This window comes from Pelophylax lessonae (genome assembly GCF_965119305.1).
Source record: "Pelophylax lessonae genome assembly, chromosome: 4".
Lineage (NCBI taxonomy): Eukaryota > Metazoa > Chordata > Amphibia > Anura > Ranidae > Pelophylax > Pelophylax lessonae.
The window spans coordinates 567,697,089-567,716,065 of record NC_138771.1 but is presented as its reverse complement, the minus strand read 5'-3'; the positions used below and the strand labels follow the sequence as shown (position 1 = coordinate 567,716,065).

Here is an 18,977-nt window from a genome sequence, read left to right as displayed (position 1 = left end):
AGGGTAGCTCCAAACAGGCGATCTCCCTGAAAAGGAAGATCAGTCAAGGCATTTTTTGAAGTCTGGTAAACAGACCAGCATTTGAGCCAAGAGACACGCCTAAGAACCACTGCCAAAACATGGACACCGTGGACAGGGGATGAATGAATATCATGCTCGTGTAAGCAGGACAGTAAACACGAAAAATTGAGGGGCAACCTAAGTGCGGCCATTTTAAACCTAACCGCTTGGGTTTCCTGTAGAAGGAGGAGCCTATCCCTCATGTGACCGTCCTGGAGGATGACTTGGGAAAGGCCTCTTGTGAGCAGATGAGCAGGGAAGAATGGCATCCCCCCCCCCCCATCTACGATGGGGCTCCATGCCCTTGGAAGCCTCCGGAACAAGAGTACGCTTCCCCCCCTGTGAGGCCCTTAAGGATGTCAACCAAGGAAGCTCCAAGCTCCAAACAGGCGATCCCCCACAAAAATGGGAGATCAGATAAGTCCTTCTTAGAAATCGAATCCGCAGACCAGCATTTCAGCAAGATAATACACGAAGGACCACTGCTGCGACAGACAGTCTGGAAATCAAAAAGGTGCCACGTGCAAAGGAGGCATCACAGACAAACTGTAGCCACTGTACAAATTGATCAGCCAGCTCGGCAAAGGCAGGGGGAAGCCGTTTTTCTCTCCAGGTCTACTCGGTCAGTTTCGAAACCAGGGAAATAGTAAATACCGGCCTAAGTGCCGAACCAGCCACAGTGAACATATGGTGGGTCAGAGCCTCCGACCTCCTATCAGCCAGATCTTAATTCAGTTTGAGGACTCCCCAAGCTTTAAAGGTGGCTTTGTTTAACCTGGAAACCGGCGAGTCCACTACATATGGGACAGTCCACTTTTTAATGTTCAATAGTTTTTATTAAAGATTTTACAAAAGAACATATAAAAGTAGGAAATTGGAACAGCCAACAAGCCAAATAAAAAGGTTTACGGCAACATTGTACAAACATGGCAATAATGTTCAAGAGTGTTCCATACATATGCACAGCGATCCCAATGGGGACAGCCCAGGGAATCCCCATATGGATACCGCATCGCAAAACTCTTAGGGACCGCAAAATCGCGTTTGGGACAACCTCACTGTTTAGTGACAATATTATCAAAGTAAGTGGGAAAGGGGAACACCCTCGCTGCTTCGGAGGGCCTATGGGTGCCAAAAGGGCCCAGCGCCTCTGACGCAGCATCAGCCGCATTCTCCATTTTCAAAGTTTAACACACAAACAATCAACGCATCCACCAGCGCCTTTTCCTGCGCGGCTAAAAGGAGCAGAGGAATCATCTTCACTATCTGAGCATGCAGGGTGCGTGGACGCAGAACCAGAAGGGAAACTCACATCTGCAGCGGCCGAATCAGATTCAGGATTTGATGAGACAGATGAAGCAGGTGAAGGCGGGGGACGCTTCTTGCTACCTTGTTTTCCCAGGACCAAATCCACCTTGGACACCAAGGACTCCAGGACTGCCATCAGTGTAGTTAGGGATTGTTGGAACCCAGAGGGCCTGGCAGGGAAATGTGTTCCAGGGACTCTATTAGAGAAGAGGCGGACACACACACACAAAAAAAATAAATAAAATAAAAAGTGTATAAACACTGCTAGGGAAACCCCCATTGCGCTAGCTGTACCACAGGGTCCAACACGGAGCACTACCACTGCTATAGCAGAAAAAGGGAGAGAAAACCCCACCTATTAAGCACTTACAGCACCAGGCAATCTGCACACCATGCGGCGATCAGGAAGAGAAAAGATCCAGGCGTCAGCACTAGGGGAGGAGGGAGGGGCTCCCACTGCATAAATCACCATCATTTAGCTTCAAAAACATGCCCGCCGCTATTTTCAATGAGAAAACCACAAGAAAATGGCAGCCAATCTACAGCACAAATGGCCACAAGAAAATGGCAGCCCAGCAAGACGCCACACGGTTCCAGGGGGGACCCCAGGTGCACCAAACATGAATCCAGCAGGAAGGGGGGCCATGGCAGGAGCCCCCACCAGGTACAGCCCCTCCAAAAAGGTCTATCGTCCGGTCCCTGGCGGCACGCTGCCCTACCCCCATCGCCAACTTGACACCCCAGGCCGACCTAAAAAGGTATGGCCACCCCATGGGAGGGGGGAAAGGGAGGGAGGGTATAGGCAGATGGGGAGTAACAAGTCTGCAGAGGACCGCCGAGAAGGTGGGGGGGGCGCTGCTTGTGAAAGGAGGGGAACCCGTGGGTCCGACCATCCCAGGGAGGGGCCCACGTACACCCCAAAAACCTCCAGGGTTAGAGGTTGGGCACCGCTCCTGACAGACCACTGCTCCATTAAATAGCAGGGGGGAGGGGGGCGGTGGGCCAGGAGGAACGCTGCGACTCGTATGCGCCCTCACGAGGCATTTAACTTGCAGGCCAGCACCCGTCCAGTGGGGCTATGTCGCGGCTGACTTAGCGAGGAGCTGAGGCCTGCGCGTGCTCGCTGGCCAGACTAGGGGGAACCCTCTGGATCTAGATTATCCAGTCCTTTGCCCAGTCCAGCAGTTGATAGTAGATTCTCACAGGAACAAAATATCAAAAGATAGGGAAAAAAAAAAAAAGGAAAATAGCCAGGACTAGAGATCCCAGCAAGGAACTAGGTCCCTTCTCCTGACTAGGCAGAAAAACTGAGTGCCTATAGCTGAGAAGGAGAGTATACCCCCTGGGACTGCCCCATAGGCATAGTCAAGCTTTTTCCTGCCTAGTGTCTTACTCCTGTATGGGGAAGTATAACCCAATGGTCAAAAAGATAAGGAGCTGTGTCCGTCAATGAACGAAAGAGAAAATAAAATTTAAAAAATTATCTCAGGATACCTATGGAGTAAAAGATTCCATGCTGAATATCTCCAGGAGACATTTCCTTTCGAAAGTGTAAGTCAAAGGGAGGGAGTATAATAAATCACTAAAATAGATAACTGGACCTTTGCAGAGCAATTGACCAATGTTTTGGTTCCTAAAGGAAACTATTCAAGAAAACAAAGTCAACCTAGTCAATACAGAATACACATGCCGAAACACTAACAAATTAATTTCTCTTAAATTCTGCTCAACAAAACTCATGGACTGAAGCGATATTGATTTGGAGAACCCCATACTTATATACATACATATATATATATATATACACATATATATATATACATATATATATATATAATACATTTTAGCACTGCCCCCTAGAGGACTGCTGAGAATTACACCTTCTGGATTCCCCTGGGTTACCCTTAGCAACGGACAGCAGATGACAGCATTAAAAGTTCTTGGCTCAGTCAATAATCAATCCAGGGGATGTTGGTTTTTGTGGTTTTGAGAACTTGGATAGGGCAAGGGATGAGTGGGATACTCCAACTTTTAACTATTCAGTCTGAGGGACAACTTACTGTAGAATGCAGCAAGGTCGCTGCTTCACTTTGACACTAAGTGAAGATACTTTAAATGTTCCTGTATAAATATTCTCTTCAGGGTTCTAAAACTGGCACCCCCTTTTCTCTCAATGCCTGTGCGCTGACACCCGATCGCTGACCCTAGCTTCTGGAGTGGTCACCTTCCTGGCAGACCCCCCGGGCAAGTTCCTCTGTACTCACAGACACTGTTTTTCCAGAGTCACCGTTGCCTCCAAAATCCACTTGTCAGCATCCACTGGACCACAGCTTCAGGTTCACCAGGCCAACTGCCTGTGACCATCTTTCACAGCTGCAGAAGGAAAGACAGCCGTACCCTCCTTCTAGGACTTGGCTTCCTGCCCAAAAACCCCCTGCCTCATGTGCCCTTGACTTTTATAGCCTATCCCAGGATGCACCACTGTCTGTGCCAACCCACTTGGACAGCTACAAAAGCCTATGTGACACTGGCTGGGTTTCCTCCACTGTCCAACAGGCCTCCCTATAGGACACAGTGGGGACACTCCCACAGACCAGATGAATCACACATGGAACAGGCAAAACTAACAATCAGGCTCCCATGATAAGCAGACAGAGCTAACTGTATTTTACCTGCTTAGCACCTCACCTATCTAGGAGGGTGCCACACACACACACACACACACACACACACACACACACATATATTATACACATATACATACACACACATACGTGTACGTATATACATGTGTGTGTGTGTGTGGGAAAATATAGTGTGCTCTGTCTGCTTATCAGGGGAGCCTGATTGCTTGGTGGGGGTGCATTGCCTTAAATGCACTCAACATGTATCATATTGTATAGCAGATATTTCTACATTTTTTCATGTAATTTATTTTGTGTACATTTGTTCTTTTCCCTTTTCCCAGGTTTGTGGGATACTTGTGTACATTTTTGTAGAAATTTTTGTAGGGGGCGGCTGCCCCAGAGCCAATGGAGACATGGCTCAATTTGTTGGGGGGGTGGATGTAGCACCCTCCCAGGTAGGTAAAGCCTAGTGTCTCCATCTGCTTGTCAGGGGAGCCTGATTGTTAGTTATGTTAGTTCGATTTTTCTTCGATCTTTAGTTAGTTAGATCTTTCAACCAAATCCTGGCATTGGAGGTTAAATGTGTCCCTATAAACTGGACCCACACACAGGGGTTAATTTACTAAAGGAAAATAGACTGTTCGTATTGGAAGGGGATTTTTCCCAGTGCTTGGTGAATGAGGTGAAGCTCTGCTGATGTCCATCATTCAATGACGTACAAGCAAAAACCTTGTTTAAAATTTTCTTTAGACCTGACTGGGCATTCTTTGCAAAGTGAAATTTCACCAGAAAGACTAAGATCTGGGGAACAGTCTATTTGTTTTAGTAAATAAATCGAACAGATTTCTCATGAGAAAGAGCAAACAGTTCTTTATTGCCGGTTCACATTTGTGCGAAGCGGGAACACTGCAAATATGCAGCGTGATCCCGCATCGCATCCGCACCTCTGGCAGTTCACACTGCCATATGCGATACGCAGGGGGTGTTCGATCGCAGTTTGCACAGAATCGGATCGCACTAGTGTGAACCACTACGAGAGCCGATTCTGCTGCAAATAAAAAAATGCCTCATGTGCGAGTTTAGTGCGGGTGCGGTGCGAATTCAGCCATACTAAGAGTATGTAATTTAGGAGCAGTGCGCGCCAAATAACATGCGATCTCTGCAATCGCACTAATGTGAACCGGGGCTTAAAGAGAACACCTGCCCGGATACATTTGCCTTCAGCATGTGGATTACAAATAAATGTGTAACAAGGGGGCATTTTACAATTCAGTGTTTCCTGATAAAAATAGGGAAGTATTGGAAACCATACGAGGAAAAAAAAAATGGGATGGGGGATTTTGCAATATACAACAGCAACATAGCAGAGAGAACACATTGTTCTGTTTTAATAGCATTTATATGGATGCAAAAAAGGTAAAAAAAAGAGGAAAAAAAAAAAAAAAAAAACAACATTGTAAAAAGTCCAGATAAGAGGAAGACCATCATGAAATCATAAACATAAAAAAAAGAAAGATGTAATTCCCTCCGTGGCTCCTCCAATATTTCAGAACTCTGAATTAGGAACACTGGCACTATAAGGGGATTTTGGAAACAAACACACAAGCCTGGCATTGGGGGGGGGGTGAGAGGTGACAGATAGATGTTGGGGAGACTTAGAAGTAGTCTAAGCAGGCTAACAAGTTAAAGTATGTTAAAGGGTCATGTAAGTTAAAGGGTAACAAGGTAAAGTATGCAAGACGTTAGACCAGATCACTGAGTGGATAATATAACTGAATGGCCCAATTAGGTTTATTTTTTTTTTTAACTAAAAAAAGGTGGCCATAGACAGAGTAAAGTTTGTCTGGTTCAAATAAAAACCGAGGTGATCAAATACCACCACAAAAAAAGCACTATTTGAGGGGGAAAAAAAAATAAAAAAATAAATTATAATTTTATTTGGGTACAGTGTCGACTGTGCAGTTGTGGGTTAAAGTAACACAAAGGAGGGGGGGGGGGGTGAAAATCTTCCAGAAGTCAAGTGGTTAATAAGGTGACATGGTCAGAAACAAATTGGCCAAATTTGTAGGAAAAAGCAACAAACGGTACACTTATGACTGTAGTATACAAATACCTACATAGCCCTGGTTGAGATATTAGTAGCTACTTTTGCATTATTTCATTTTAGGCTTAAATCGATATTTAGGTAAAGAAAAAAAGTGGAGAAATAGAAATACTGAAAGCAGAACTTTACCCATAACTTGATGAAAAAAATAAATGTTCTTTAGCAAGAAACATACATTCCATAATAATAAGTTTGCTACCAAAATTAGTGTGACTACAAGATGCCGCCAGCATTGCGCCCGCTTCTTCTTGCTGTAGACTGTCCTTTTGCTGAAGCCCACAGCCCCTGAATAGCAGTAAATCATAAAGCAGAACTAAACCATTCCTGGAATGCCCGGGATAGCTAACTGTCACATTTGCTTGTGTCCTCAACCAAACTGTCAAACCATCAAGTAGCTGGTGTCATAACTAATCACAAATGTAGCACCATGGCAGTTGCAGATGAAGCAGAACCAGCTTCCTTGGGTGTTAAAGATAGGAGTTGAATTCCACCGTAGTCCTTTAACCTTCTGCTCCACCGTTTGGTAGAGCTCTTTTTGGTTAAAAATATTTGTTCTGTTTTGTGAGGACTTTAAAGGGGTGGAACTTTAGTCAGAAAATTAAGTCCTGCTAGATCACTTCAGGATGGCTCCTTTTGCAGGTATAGCGATGTAAAACAATAAAAATAAGTGTCTATGGTGTCCATTTATGAAACAGGGAAAAGTCATGATCCTCAGAATCTCGACTGATCTCTGGTGAATACCGGTTTATGTAGCGGAGATGAAGAACAGAGATCAGGTTCTTCGCATTACAGTACATGACCGTTCTCGTCACAAACGGCCAGTTTATGAAAGTGAGATCTGAAGATCTCACAGCTGTTACTCTGAAATATCTTCATTTCAGATTCTCCAGCTCAGAGGTGGAGAATCAGGGAGAGAAGCTGGTGAACTGCAGAGAAGTGAACTGATAGAAAACTTCTCAGTTTCATAAACGTACACCTATACTGTTTAGAATCCAGTAATAAACTGTCTCACCCTGCTCTGCACATGCTCAGTTGCTCTCCCATTTTAGGCACTGCTGTGTGTGTCGAGGCCGATCTGCTGACAACCTTTAAGCAGAATTAAACCCTCCTATCCTTTACAGCCAAAGATGCTGCTTCTGTTTAAACTGCAACTACCATGGCACTGCACATGTGATCAGCTTTGACACCAGCCATTTGAGGATTTGACAGTTTGGTTGAGGACAAAAGCAAATGCGACAGTTAGCAATTCCAGGAATGTAACTTTTTTTAACCACTTGCCAACCCGTCACTGAGCTGGTACTGCAGCAAAGTGGCTCGATATCGTCCAGCGAAGTAGACCTACGTCGCTGGACTCCTCCCTTTGTGGGCAACACGTGCGCGCCGCCAGAGGCACGCACCCGCTGCATAGCTGATCCTGCGATCTGTGCCCGTGTCACAGTCCCCTCCCCCACACACGTTAGTAAGCATCAGGCATACATTAACCCCTTGATCACCAATAAAAGTTAACCCCTTCCCTGCCAGTGTCATTTTTACAGTAACCGTGAATATTTATAGCACTGATTACTGTAGTAATGTCACTGGTACCCCCAAAAGTGTCAAAAATGTCAGTCAAGGGCCCGATCTGTCCGCCGCAATGTCGCAGTCCCGCAAAAAAAAAAAAAAAAACACAATAAAAAGGACATAAATTTCTTGTAGTTAGTAGCTGCGATAACTTTTGCGCAAACCAATCAAAATACGCTTATTGAGATTTTTTTTTACCAAAAATATGTAGCAGAAAACAAATTGGCCTAAAATGTTAAAAACATTTTGATTTTTACATTTTTTTTGGGGGGAGAAATTCCATATAAAATAAATGTGAAAAATATTGATATTGTTTCAAAATTGTCGCTCTTTTTTTGTTTATAGCGCAAAAAGTATAAATCACACCGGTGATCAAATACCACCAAAAGAAAGCTCTGTTTGTGGGGGAAAAAAGGACATAAAGTTAATTTGGGTACAGCATAGCACGACCGCGTAATTGTCCGTTACAGTAACACAGTGCCGAATCGCAAAATATGGCCTGGTCAGGAATGGGGGTAAAATCTTCCGGTCTTAAAATGGTTAAAAATACGCTCATTGAGAATTTTTTTGTCAAAGACATGTAAGCTAAATACATTTTGGCCTAAATATATGACAAAAATTGAATTAGAAGTAGAAAAATATTGTTATTTTTTTCAAAATTGTCGCATTTCTTTTTATTAATATCGCAAAAAATAAAAAGCGCAGAGGTGATCAAATACCACCAAAAGAAAGCTCTGTTTGTGGGGAAAAAAAAAAGGACGTACATTTTGTTTGGGTATGGCGTTGCATGACCGTGCAATTGTCAGTTAAATTCGCACAGTGCCGAATCGCAAAAAGTGGCTAGGAGGTAAGACAGCAAAATCCTCCGGTGGTAAAGTGGTTAAAACGTTAAATCAATAGATTTAGTTCCAATTTATGATTTACTGCTGTTTGGGGGCTCTGGGCTTTAAGAAAATGGCAGTCTCCAGCAAGAAACAAGTTGTTATGGGTAAAGTTCCACTTTAAGGCTGTCAGCAGATCGGCCTCTACAAACTCAGCAATGCCTAAAAATGGAGAGCAAATGAGCATGTGCAGAGCAGGGTGAGAGCGTATTAATGGATTATCACACAGTATAGACACTTATTTTTGAGCTTTTACATAGCTATACCTGCAAAGGGACCAGAACTGAAGGAAGGAGTGGAAGACAGGACATCTGGAGCTGGAGCGGTGAGAGCCCTTGGGCAGACCATTAGCCTATATCTTATGCTCACTGTCAGCTGCTCTGGTTGAAGCTCGTATTGCGGGACTGGATGGATGTTTTTGCTGCAAGATCAATCCACTTGCTTTGCTATGCTTCATTGCTGATTGAACTATCCTGCCGCCACTCAGCTTCCTGTCACCTAACCCCTTTTTCCTGCAGGTCCATCCATATGGTGTAATAGGATCCTGCTGTTTGTGCACATAAATCAACCTGCTGGTCTTAGCACCCGACTGCCTGCAACAAATTAACTTGACAGCATGATGATACACTAATAACATTCTAAGGGATCTTGGATTAACTGTGCTTTTCACTTTAGCAGGATAGTGGTCAATGATCTTTGTCACCTAGGCCACCAACCATGCATACTGACTGTCTCAGCCCAATACCATATGATAGTGACACCAGCCAATCTTTGTGCCCCTCTGGAAAACCACAGTGACTAAATGCACTAGGCTAGTCAATTTCTCCATAGTGAGGCAGCTCAGCTTGCTTATCGCTATATACTTCATGTTCTCTCTCTCAGGTGGATCCATCAGAACCTATCTGCTACTTGCCCTAGTGCCTGTGGCCAGGAGGAGGGTGGTACGCTGCTAAGCCTCCTGTACAAAGTTCTCACTTAAAATGACACAGCTGTGCCAGAATTGAAAACACATGTTATTTCACAGAGTTGATAAGTAATCAAATCCAAGATAAATCAGCAAACATTTCAAAACAGCATTTTATGCAGGAAAGTCTATCTATACACCTAATGGCCAGAAAAAAAAAATTTGACTAATGTGTGGAAGCCATGAATTTACCATAAGATTTTTCATCATATACTGTAAAGTAGAATAGATAGAACTCAACAGACCCCGTGTATTAGACTGGCTATGCAGAACTGAACAGTGAATTCCATCTGTACAAATACAGCACTTGTAAGGTGAGTTGCAATAGGGACCATAGATTGGAACCTCCTTAGCACTGATGTAAATGTGACAATTTACAGCGCTTTACATACTGTACAAGGAATGCAGGGAGGCTAGTCTGGCATACCTCATCTCCCTCCGCAGTCCTTTTCCTGGTGCTTCCCTCTGGCAGATGCCAGGATCTGGAGACAGGTGATCTCTAGCAAAGCAGCCATCTTCTTTGGGAGAAGAGGGGGACCCTGTCAGACACTGCAGCCATCGCTACAGGGCACCTAAATAAATGGGGCAAAGTATTACATGTCCTTTGTCCCATTGGGATCTGAATACTGGAAAAAATGAATACTTTTTCTTTTAATCAGGTTAAACTGCAAGTTCACAGAAAGTATGTCAGTTCCCTTGCAGATGATTTCTCAACAGTTCTAGAGAGAAAGAATCTAGTGTGTGTTAGTCAACCTGCCAGGAACCAGAAACCAGAAATGTCAGTTTTGGGGTGGAGCTGTCCTTTAAACAGTCTACCATTGCTCTGTAGCAAACATAGAAGACTACCAAGAAATTGTACCCAGCCTAGGCACTCACCTCTGATAAGTTGCCAGACCTTCCAATCCCTTTTCCCACCTCCAGCCTTTCCAGCAGAGACTGCAGCTGCGGTAATGACAGGGTCTCATTTTCTCCATATCGCTGTAAGAGGTCTTCCAAGAAGGAGGCAGCAGTCAGTTCATTCTTGCTGCTAGAAGTGGTGCTCTGTGCCAGAGAGATGTGGGGAGCCAGCCCAAACACCAAAGCCACCAGCAGAGGCCATACAGGAGCCATCGTCATTGCTACAGGAAATCAAAAAGATTGTTAGAGGGGGGAATTAAAATTGGAAAGAAACAAAGAGGACATTTCAGAATATCAAATGAAGACTGACTGAATAAAAAAAAAAAATAATAATTATATATATATATATATATATATACACATATATACACACACACATACACACACACACACACACACACACCCATCCATCCATCCGTTATACCTAATGGCTTAACATTCATTTTTTCCTGAAGAAAACAGAATGTAGCTCTGCTGGAAAAAAAGCAAAAACAAATTCACACGTACATGTTTGTGTGTGTGTGTAATATATATATATATATATATATATATATCACTGCTGCTATAGCCTAGTAACTTCCCATAGACTTGAATAGGGCTGCACAGAATATGGCTGTAATTTCTGCAAAAGGTTAATTCCTATAATCATCAACTTCATCCAGTCTGCAAAATGCAGTCTATTTTCTCATGCAGGTATTTGTGTTGGCTACGGGGAAACACACAGCAGCCACTGAAATCTACCAGCTGGTGCCAGAGTCTCCTATGCCTGTGGACAAACTCCTATTCATTCCTATAAAGAGGATTCTATCATGTGACCCAACGACAGACTCAACATAAATTAATGGGATCCGTCTGCATGTGCACAGAAGACGGAAAATAAAAATAAAAAAATATACAGGATGCATGAGAGTAAACGGTCATAAAACAGAAACTTAGAAAATTATTTTTAAGGGACATAAAAACCACCTTCGTTATCACATGGTAACAGGCGGGAATAATGCAATAGAGGGTAAACAAAGAGGAAAATAGAGGAGGAGCTTAGCTTCACCTGTCAGTAAAGAGCAAAAAGGTCTTCATATGTTAATACAAGGAAATGAGAGCAATATCTGTCATCTGTACCCCTGTGTCAGTAGATTTGCTGTAAAAAGACAGGTGCACTTTAAAATGGTATTAAAGAATATGTAAACCCAATTTTCTGAAAAAAAAAAAAATGTAAACTCAACATTTCATATTTTTGATACAGTATGTGTCTGCTGTACCATGTACTCATAAGAAAAAGTATCCTGTTCTCTTTGCATTAATTCCTTTGCGTGAAATCTCTAATATTCGTGCCAGTCCAGCCTGCTATCCTATTTTTAAAAAACTGACCACACTAAGCAGGAGAACACATTTGGTCAGTGTTCTAGCTGTGCTCAGCCTGCTCTGCTCCAATGATTATAATTGGAAAAAAGGTGACTAAGTCACGAGACCACGCCTAGGAAAACAGTGCTAATAATAAAATTATGAAATATTTATAATTATTTATGATCTTCTAGTCCTAAAACAACATGTGTTTAATAAATGCAAAAACAAAAAGGGGGGGGGGGGGGGACAGCGCTCAGAAATTAATACCAATATTCAAACATTCCCGTGAAATACAATATTATGAATATATATCAAATTTAAATAGGTGAAAGTGCACAGTGCAATTTTCAATGTAAACAAAGGTCCCAATGTATTAAATCTGTGTATATCACTTTAAATAAAGTGACTGTGCATAGTGCAAAATTATCATATAAAAAAGTGACAATGCATAAATTATATATAAATGAGGTATTTTAGAACCAAAAAGTATATAGTCCTTAGGTGCAAAGAATTGCAAGTGCAAATATGCCACAAAATAGGTGCCTTAAAGTGCTCAGTGTCCTAACAAGGAGTGTTTCCTCAAGCTGAGATGGAAAAGGAGGAAAGGGAAATCCACCACCAGATGTTTTACACACTTACCAGATGGCGCCTTGGGGTCTAGCATTGGAAAGTGGTATGCGGTGTACAGAATCCCAGTATGGATGGAATACCGGCCCCAGCTTGTATATGGATCTCTACACTCAATCTGATAGATAAATTTCCCCCAATGCCTCTCATTAGACCGCAATCAGCTCGATCCTCCTGCTTGTCTTCGTTAGCAGCATGCTGCTAACGAAGAGGAAGACAAGGAGGAGGATAGCATGCTGCTAACGAAGACAAGGAGGAGGATCGAGCTGATTGCGGTCTAATGAGAGGCATTGGAGGAAATTTCTTTAGAATAATCCTGCTTAAAGTTCTAATAACAAAAGGAAACCCAAATAACAAAGGTAAAAGTTTATTACATTGCAGCTTCCCAATTCTTAGATGTGATGGCTGCATTCGTTTTTTTAGGCTTTCTTTCTTTTATTTTCACCTGGATATCCTGCCAGTAAATCTCTTGTTTTCCAACCGAACAAGCTGTCCTTTAGTAGCAGTTAGAGGATTGAGACAAACCATTTACCACAGATGGGGTGCTTACAATGATCAGCTTTCATGTACAGTTGTGCTCAAAAGTTTGCATACCCTGGCAGAGATCGTAAAATTTTGGCACGGATATTGAAAATATAACCGATCATGCCAAAAACTGGCTTTTATTTAAAGTGTGTTGTCATCCTATCTATACCTGCGGGATACAGGACAGAGGAGCAGAACAGGGGCAACAATTCAGAACTATAGACTGGGGATGAGGTGTAAAGACTGAAACAAATGCTCTTCACATATCAGCTCTAGAGTGTATGTTTACCTGGATCTGTGTAAACTCGTGTGTGTACTTTTGTGTGTGTGTGTTTTTCTACGCATAACTGTGTATGTGTGTCAGCAGGGGGAATATAACCCAAAAGAATGAAAGGTGTGACCTCCAGGGATGAGAGTGATGACAGTGTGGATCACAGTATGTGAAGTAGGTGGAAGGTGACAGGAGTGTCCTCCATCTATAGCATGGGTCACAATGTAACCTGCTGGTAGTATTTAGTCTACCTCCCCTATTGTTTACAATGGATGTGTCTTCCCGGGCAATCTTGCCATTTTTTGGACTGATCTGTGTTGATTTGAACTTTCAGTGCACTGCAATGTGTGTTTAAAAATATTGATACAGATTGGAAAAGAGATACTGGGAAGAGAAATAGAGGATGACAACTCGGGGGAAGAGACGGACGGGTGGAGGAGTAGAGAAGAGGGAGAAGATAATGGAGGGCAATCACTGGGGGGCCACACATCAGGAAGAGAAAGGAAGTTTGTGGAGAGCAAGAGACACCGACAAATCAAAGAGAGAGATTGAGGGGAATGGGAATACAGTTCAGGGTCAGACACAGAACAGGGTGACACCACTAGATAAGTGACAGGTCACGGCACACCGGGGGGAGGGGGGGTTACAGGCAGTGAAGGACACACACGGTGACAGCTCAGAGTTTTGGGGTGGGGGGGGGGGGGTGCAGTCAGTGCAGGCTACACAGTGACAGTTTAGGGAGGGCGTGCAGGCAGTGAAGGACACACACAGCGATAGTTTAGTGAGGGGTGCGGGCAGTGACAGTTTAGGGTAGGGGGGATGAGGGGTGCAGGCAGTGACAGATCAGGGTGGGGGGGTGATGGGTGCAGGCAGTGACAGCTCAGGGTAGGGGGTGAGGGGTGCGGGCAGTGACAGCTCAGGGTAGGGGGGGTGAGGGGTGCAGGCAGTGACAGATCAGGGTGGGGGGGTGATGGGTGCAGGCAGTGACAGCTCAGGGTAGAGGGGGTGAGGGGTGCAGGCAGTGACAGATCAGGGTGGGGGGGGTGAGGGGTGCAGGCAGTGACAGATCAGGGTGGGGGGGGGGTGAGGGGTGCAGGCAGTGACAGCTCAGGGTGGGGGGGTGAAGGGTGCAGGCAGTGACAGCTCAGGGTGGGGGGGGGGTGAGGGGTGCAGGCAGTGACAGCTCAGGGTGGGGGGGGGGTGAGGGGTGCAGGCAGTGACAGCTCAGGGTAGGGGGGGTGAGGGGTGCAGGCAGTGACAGCTCAGGGTAGGGGGGGGTGAGGGGTGCAGGCAGTGACAGCTCAGGGTAGGGGGGGGTGAGGGGTGCAGGCAGTGACAGCTCAGGGTGGGGGGGGGTGAGGGGTGCAGGCAGTGACAGCTCAGGGTGGGGGGGGGTGAGGGGTGCAGGCAGTGACAGCTCAGGGTAGGGGGGGGTGATGGGTGCAGGCAGTGACAGCTCAGGGTAGGGGGGGGTGATGGGTGCAGGCAGTGACAGCTCAGGGTAGGGGGGGGGGGTGATGGGTGCAGGCAGTGACAGCTCAGGGTAGGGGGGGGTGATGGGTGCAGGCAGTGACAGCTCAGGGTAGGGGGGGGTGATGGGTGCAGGCAGTGACAGCTCAGGGTAGGGGGGGGGGGGTGATGGGTGCACGCAGTGACAGCTCAGGGTAGGGAGGGTGAGGGGTGCACGCAGTGACAGCTCAGGGAGGGGGGGGGGTGATGGGGTGCAGGCAGAGACAGCTCTGGGTAGGGGGGATGAGGGGTGCAGGCAGTGACAGCTCAGGGTAGGGGGGGGTGAGGGGTGCAGGCAATGACAGCTCAGGGTAGGGGGTGAGGGGTGCGGGCAGTGACAGCTCAGGGTAGGGGGGGTGAGGGGTGCAGGCAGTGACAGATCAGGGTGGGGGGGTGATGGGTGCAGGCAGTGACAGCTCAGGGTAGAGGGGGTGAGGGGTGCAGGCAGTGACAGATCAGGGTGGGGGGGGTGAGGGGTGCAGGCAGTGACAGATCAGGGTGGGGGGGGGGTGAGGGGTGCAGGCAGTGACAGATCAGGGTGGGGGGGGGGTGAGGGGTGCAGGCAGTGACAGCTCAGGGTGGGGGGGTGAAGGGTGCAGGCAGTGACAGCTCAGGGTGGGGGGGGGGTGAGGGGTGCAGGCAGTGACAGCTCAGGGTGGGGGGGGGGGTGAGGGGTGCAGGCAGTGACAGCTCAGGGTAGGGGGGGTGAGGGGTGCAGGCAGTGACAGCTCAGGGTAGGGGGGGTGAGGGGTGCAGGCAGTGACAGCTCAGGGTAGGGGGGGGTGAGGGGTGCAGGCAGTGACAGCTCAGGGTAGGGGGGGGTGAGGGGTGCAGGCAGTGACAGCTCAGGGTAGGGGGGGGTGAGGGGTGCAGGCAGTGACAGCTCAGGGTGGGGGGGGGGTGAGGGGTGCAGGCAGTGACAGCTCAGGGTGGGGGGGGGTGAGGGGTGCAGGCAGTGACAGCTCAGGGTAGGGGGGTGAGGGGTGAAGGCGGTGACAGCTCAGGGTAGGGAGGGTGATGGGGGCACGCAGTGACAGCTCAGGGTAGGGAGGGTGATGGGGGCACGCAGTGACAGCTCAGGGTAGGGGGGTGATGGGGGCAGGCAGTGACAGCTCAGGGAGGGGGGTGATGGGGGCACGCAGTGACAGCTCAGGGTAGGGGGGTGATGGGGGCACGCAGTGACAGCTCAGGGAGGGGGGGGGTGATGGGTGGACGCAGTGAAGGACACACACAGTGTCAGACGGGGTAGTTCGGTCCGGGCCAGGCTCCATCGCTCACCGGTCTCTCAGCGCTCTCTCTCCGGCTCAGGCTCCTCACGGTGTCCGGCTCACTGAGCACATCACGGCCTCTGTCAGCAACGTGGAGCTCGGGAGCTTGCTCTTTAAACGTTGACGTCACAGACAAACTAATGCCCGCCCCTTTCCGTGACGTATTCAGAAAGGCGTGTACTTTAGAAACGTTTGGGACGTAAAAATAAAAAATAGAGTATATACGTTATGAGATAAAGTCTAGGTACGCTGTCCTGAAGAGCTTTGCCTCTGGCCTTCACAAGCGTCCATTTTCCCACAGACAAAACTCCCGTAGAGTTACCCTTAGCGGCTTACCCGTATTAGGAGTCATTCAGTTGTGGCGCTGCCTTGCGCTCTAGTGTTTAGGATACTGTTTCCTGAGAGGCGATGAATGAAGGTCTGTTGTGGCTCTCGCTGTCTGGTTGGCTGGTGAGAAGCACGTGACGGCTTACTCACATACCTCGGATAGTTGCCGTGGTCACGTGAAATGAGTTAATCCCCGGAGATTTGTGAGTGCGCTTCACTGTTACTAGAGGTCCCAGCATGAGGACAGGAGAGCCCCGCCCCTCAGCTCACCTTTCCAATATGATTGGCAGGAGACTTCTAGCTATGGTGGGTGTTTGATCTGTAATGACAGCGTGCAGCTCCATAGAAAATGTGACCCCCTGGGGACTCAGCCTTATAATTACCATTCACCGCCATCATTAGTGACAGAAGCAGCTATTACCATGTGTAGGGATCACTGATCCAGAGAGGAATCAAATAAACTACTCTTCCCCCATTCCCTCCACCCTCCTGAATCCGGGATCTTTAATTCCTTCTCTCCTGTTCACAAGGAATCTGATGTCCCCAATGTCACATCATTCACATCCCTACCCATACATCACACTGACAGATCGGTGAGGCCTACATAATACAGAACGTCACGGCCTCCGAGCACCACAAACCTGAATCTCCCATTCATTCAGAGTTGATATTTAAAGCAAACTCCCCATCCATCCAGCCATGCTTTACTTTGTTGAAAACTCAGTAAAATTTTTGGCTGGTGCCAGGCTAAGTAAGGACAGATAATTCATGCAACATTTACTTCCTGGAATCCATCTGCCCTTAGTTCAGGCATGCAGGTGTTCTGTCAGAATCGGTAACGGAAGTGATGTTCTGTTACTGCGCATGCATAGCAGGTTGGCTAATGTGTCAGAACACGTGCCGTCAGAAGGCGGCAGCGGACATTAGGGATGAACGATAGTCGATGTGATATCGACTATCATTCTGCGGGCGTGGGTGATATTCATATCGCCGAAGACACGATATTTACCATTAGGCAGGGAGAAGTCGGGACTCGGGGGGGAGGAGGAGGAGGAGGAGGAGGAGGACGACTCACAGTGCTGGCAGCCATCCCACACGTTCAGCGGTGAGCAGCGCGCCGTGAGCAGCTGCACAGCTAACCAATCACGCGTGCCTGCACACCTGATTTGTTCCCTGTGCCGCTACTCACGTGATTGGTTCACTGTGCCGCACTCACCGATCGGTCAAGAGAACTAGCTGCAGGGCGGCAGAGGGAACGTGTGGGACAGATGTCATGTCGGGCTGTGTTCTTCTACCTCCTACCACAACTGTGAGTCCCGACTCTGCCTAATCCGTCTTCTGCTTTCCACCCAGAGAAATATCGCGATATATATATATAGTTGAAAACGAAATATCGCAATGTTCTTTTTTTCCCAATATCGTGCAGCCCTAGTGGACATTATACTACACCCAGCTACGTCTTGAATTTAACAGTCATTTTAGCAATGAAGTAAATATAGTATATTGACATCTGTGATGCTATGTTATATGTTGAAAGAAGCTGGACAGCAGCAGTAGTAAAGTGGCGGCGGCCATCTTGGTACACCCCGCACTGGTCAGTGCTAATCCTTTAGACTTTGAAAATGTAACATGAAAACAGCATGACAGATCTCAATATACTATATTGATTCATATAAGCTCGCTTTATTCGTTAACTGACTGTGAAATTCAAGACATAGCTGGGTGTAGTAAGATGTCCGCTGCTGCCCTATGACTGACGGTGTTCTGTCAGATTAGCAAACCCGCGCATGGACAGTAAGTATTCAGGTGACAGAATGTCACTTCCGTTACCTATTCTGACAGAACACAGGCATCAGGGTGTGCTTAGCTGAAAATGTTTCTCCCCCTCCTGAGGAGTCCTAGGATGGATGACATCATTTGCCTAGGCCAGAAACAATGTAAGAATAAATTGAAAACAAATTATGTAATAGAATTGTGATGTAAAATCAGTCTGTATATGCAGCAAATCATACTTGATATACTCACTGTGGAACCTAAGGGGTTAATCCTCTGCATTGTGTAAAAAAAAAAAAAGCTGTTTGATCCTTTCTTCTCTGATCCTCCCCTTCTTTTACTGTCCCCAATCCATCTGCTGATAGAACAGAGCCCCAGGAGGCACTCTGCACATGCTCAGTTTGGTGTGTATAACTAGAGAGGTTTTTTTCTTTGGGGGGGGGGGGGTGCATGTGATTTGCACAGGGCCAATCAGCACTGCCCAGACAGAAAGTCAGGGATCATGCAGCCTCATAGGACAGTCAGAGGAGAATGAAAACTCCTAAAAGCTTTAGTCAGTGCTCAGCCGGACACTGATAGAAGTCACAAGCCTCATTTATACTGCTGATGGGAAAAGGTATTTAGTAGTTTATATATACTAAAATAATTGCATTTCTATGTTCTGTGTACTGTGGGAGACCAGATATAGTGAATGCAGGCTCCTGGGTTTAGTAACACTTTAAACATGTAAGGCTCCTCTCACACGGTCCGCATTCTGTTGCGGACCGTTCTCTGCTCATCAGGGATCGATCTGCCGATCCCCGATGAGCAGGCGGATGACAGCTCAGTCTCCGCACTGCGTGCAGAGAGGGAAGTGTCAGAGCCCCGCTTCTCTCTATGGGGAATCAAATGAGAGTGGACCGCCTGTCCGTTCTCATCCGATCCCCTGGACG

At 46.6% G+C, this 18,977-nt stretch overlaps 1 protein-coding gene across 2 annotated transcripts in view; it reads right to left on the bottom strand.

Annotated features, from left to right (window-relative positions):
- SLC39A14 (solute carrier family 39 member 14) overlaps positions 1-16,098 on the bottom strand; it is a 60,816-nt gene extending 44,718 nt beyond the window's left edge. The window contains exons 1-2 of one of the 2 annotated variants that reach the window (XM_082255784.1): positions 15,910-16,098; positions 10,381-10,622 (exon numbers count right to left, since the gene is read on the bottom strand). In XM_082255784.1, coding sequence (XP_082111910.1) covers positions 10,381-10,620 — 240 coding nt within the window. In that variant the 5' untranslated portion in view covers positions 10,621-10,622; positions 15,910-16,098. The remainder of the gene's footprint in view (positions 1-10,380; positions 10,623-15,909) is intronic. The other variant, XM_082255783.1, reaches the window with a different exon arrangement.
- Between the last annotated feature and the right edge of the window lie 2,879 nt (positions 16,099-18,977).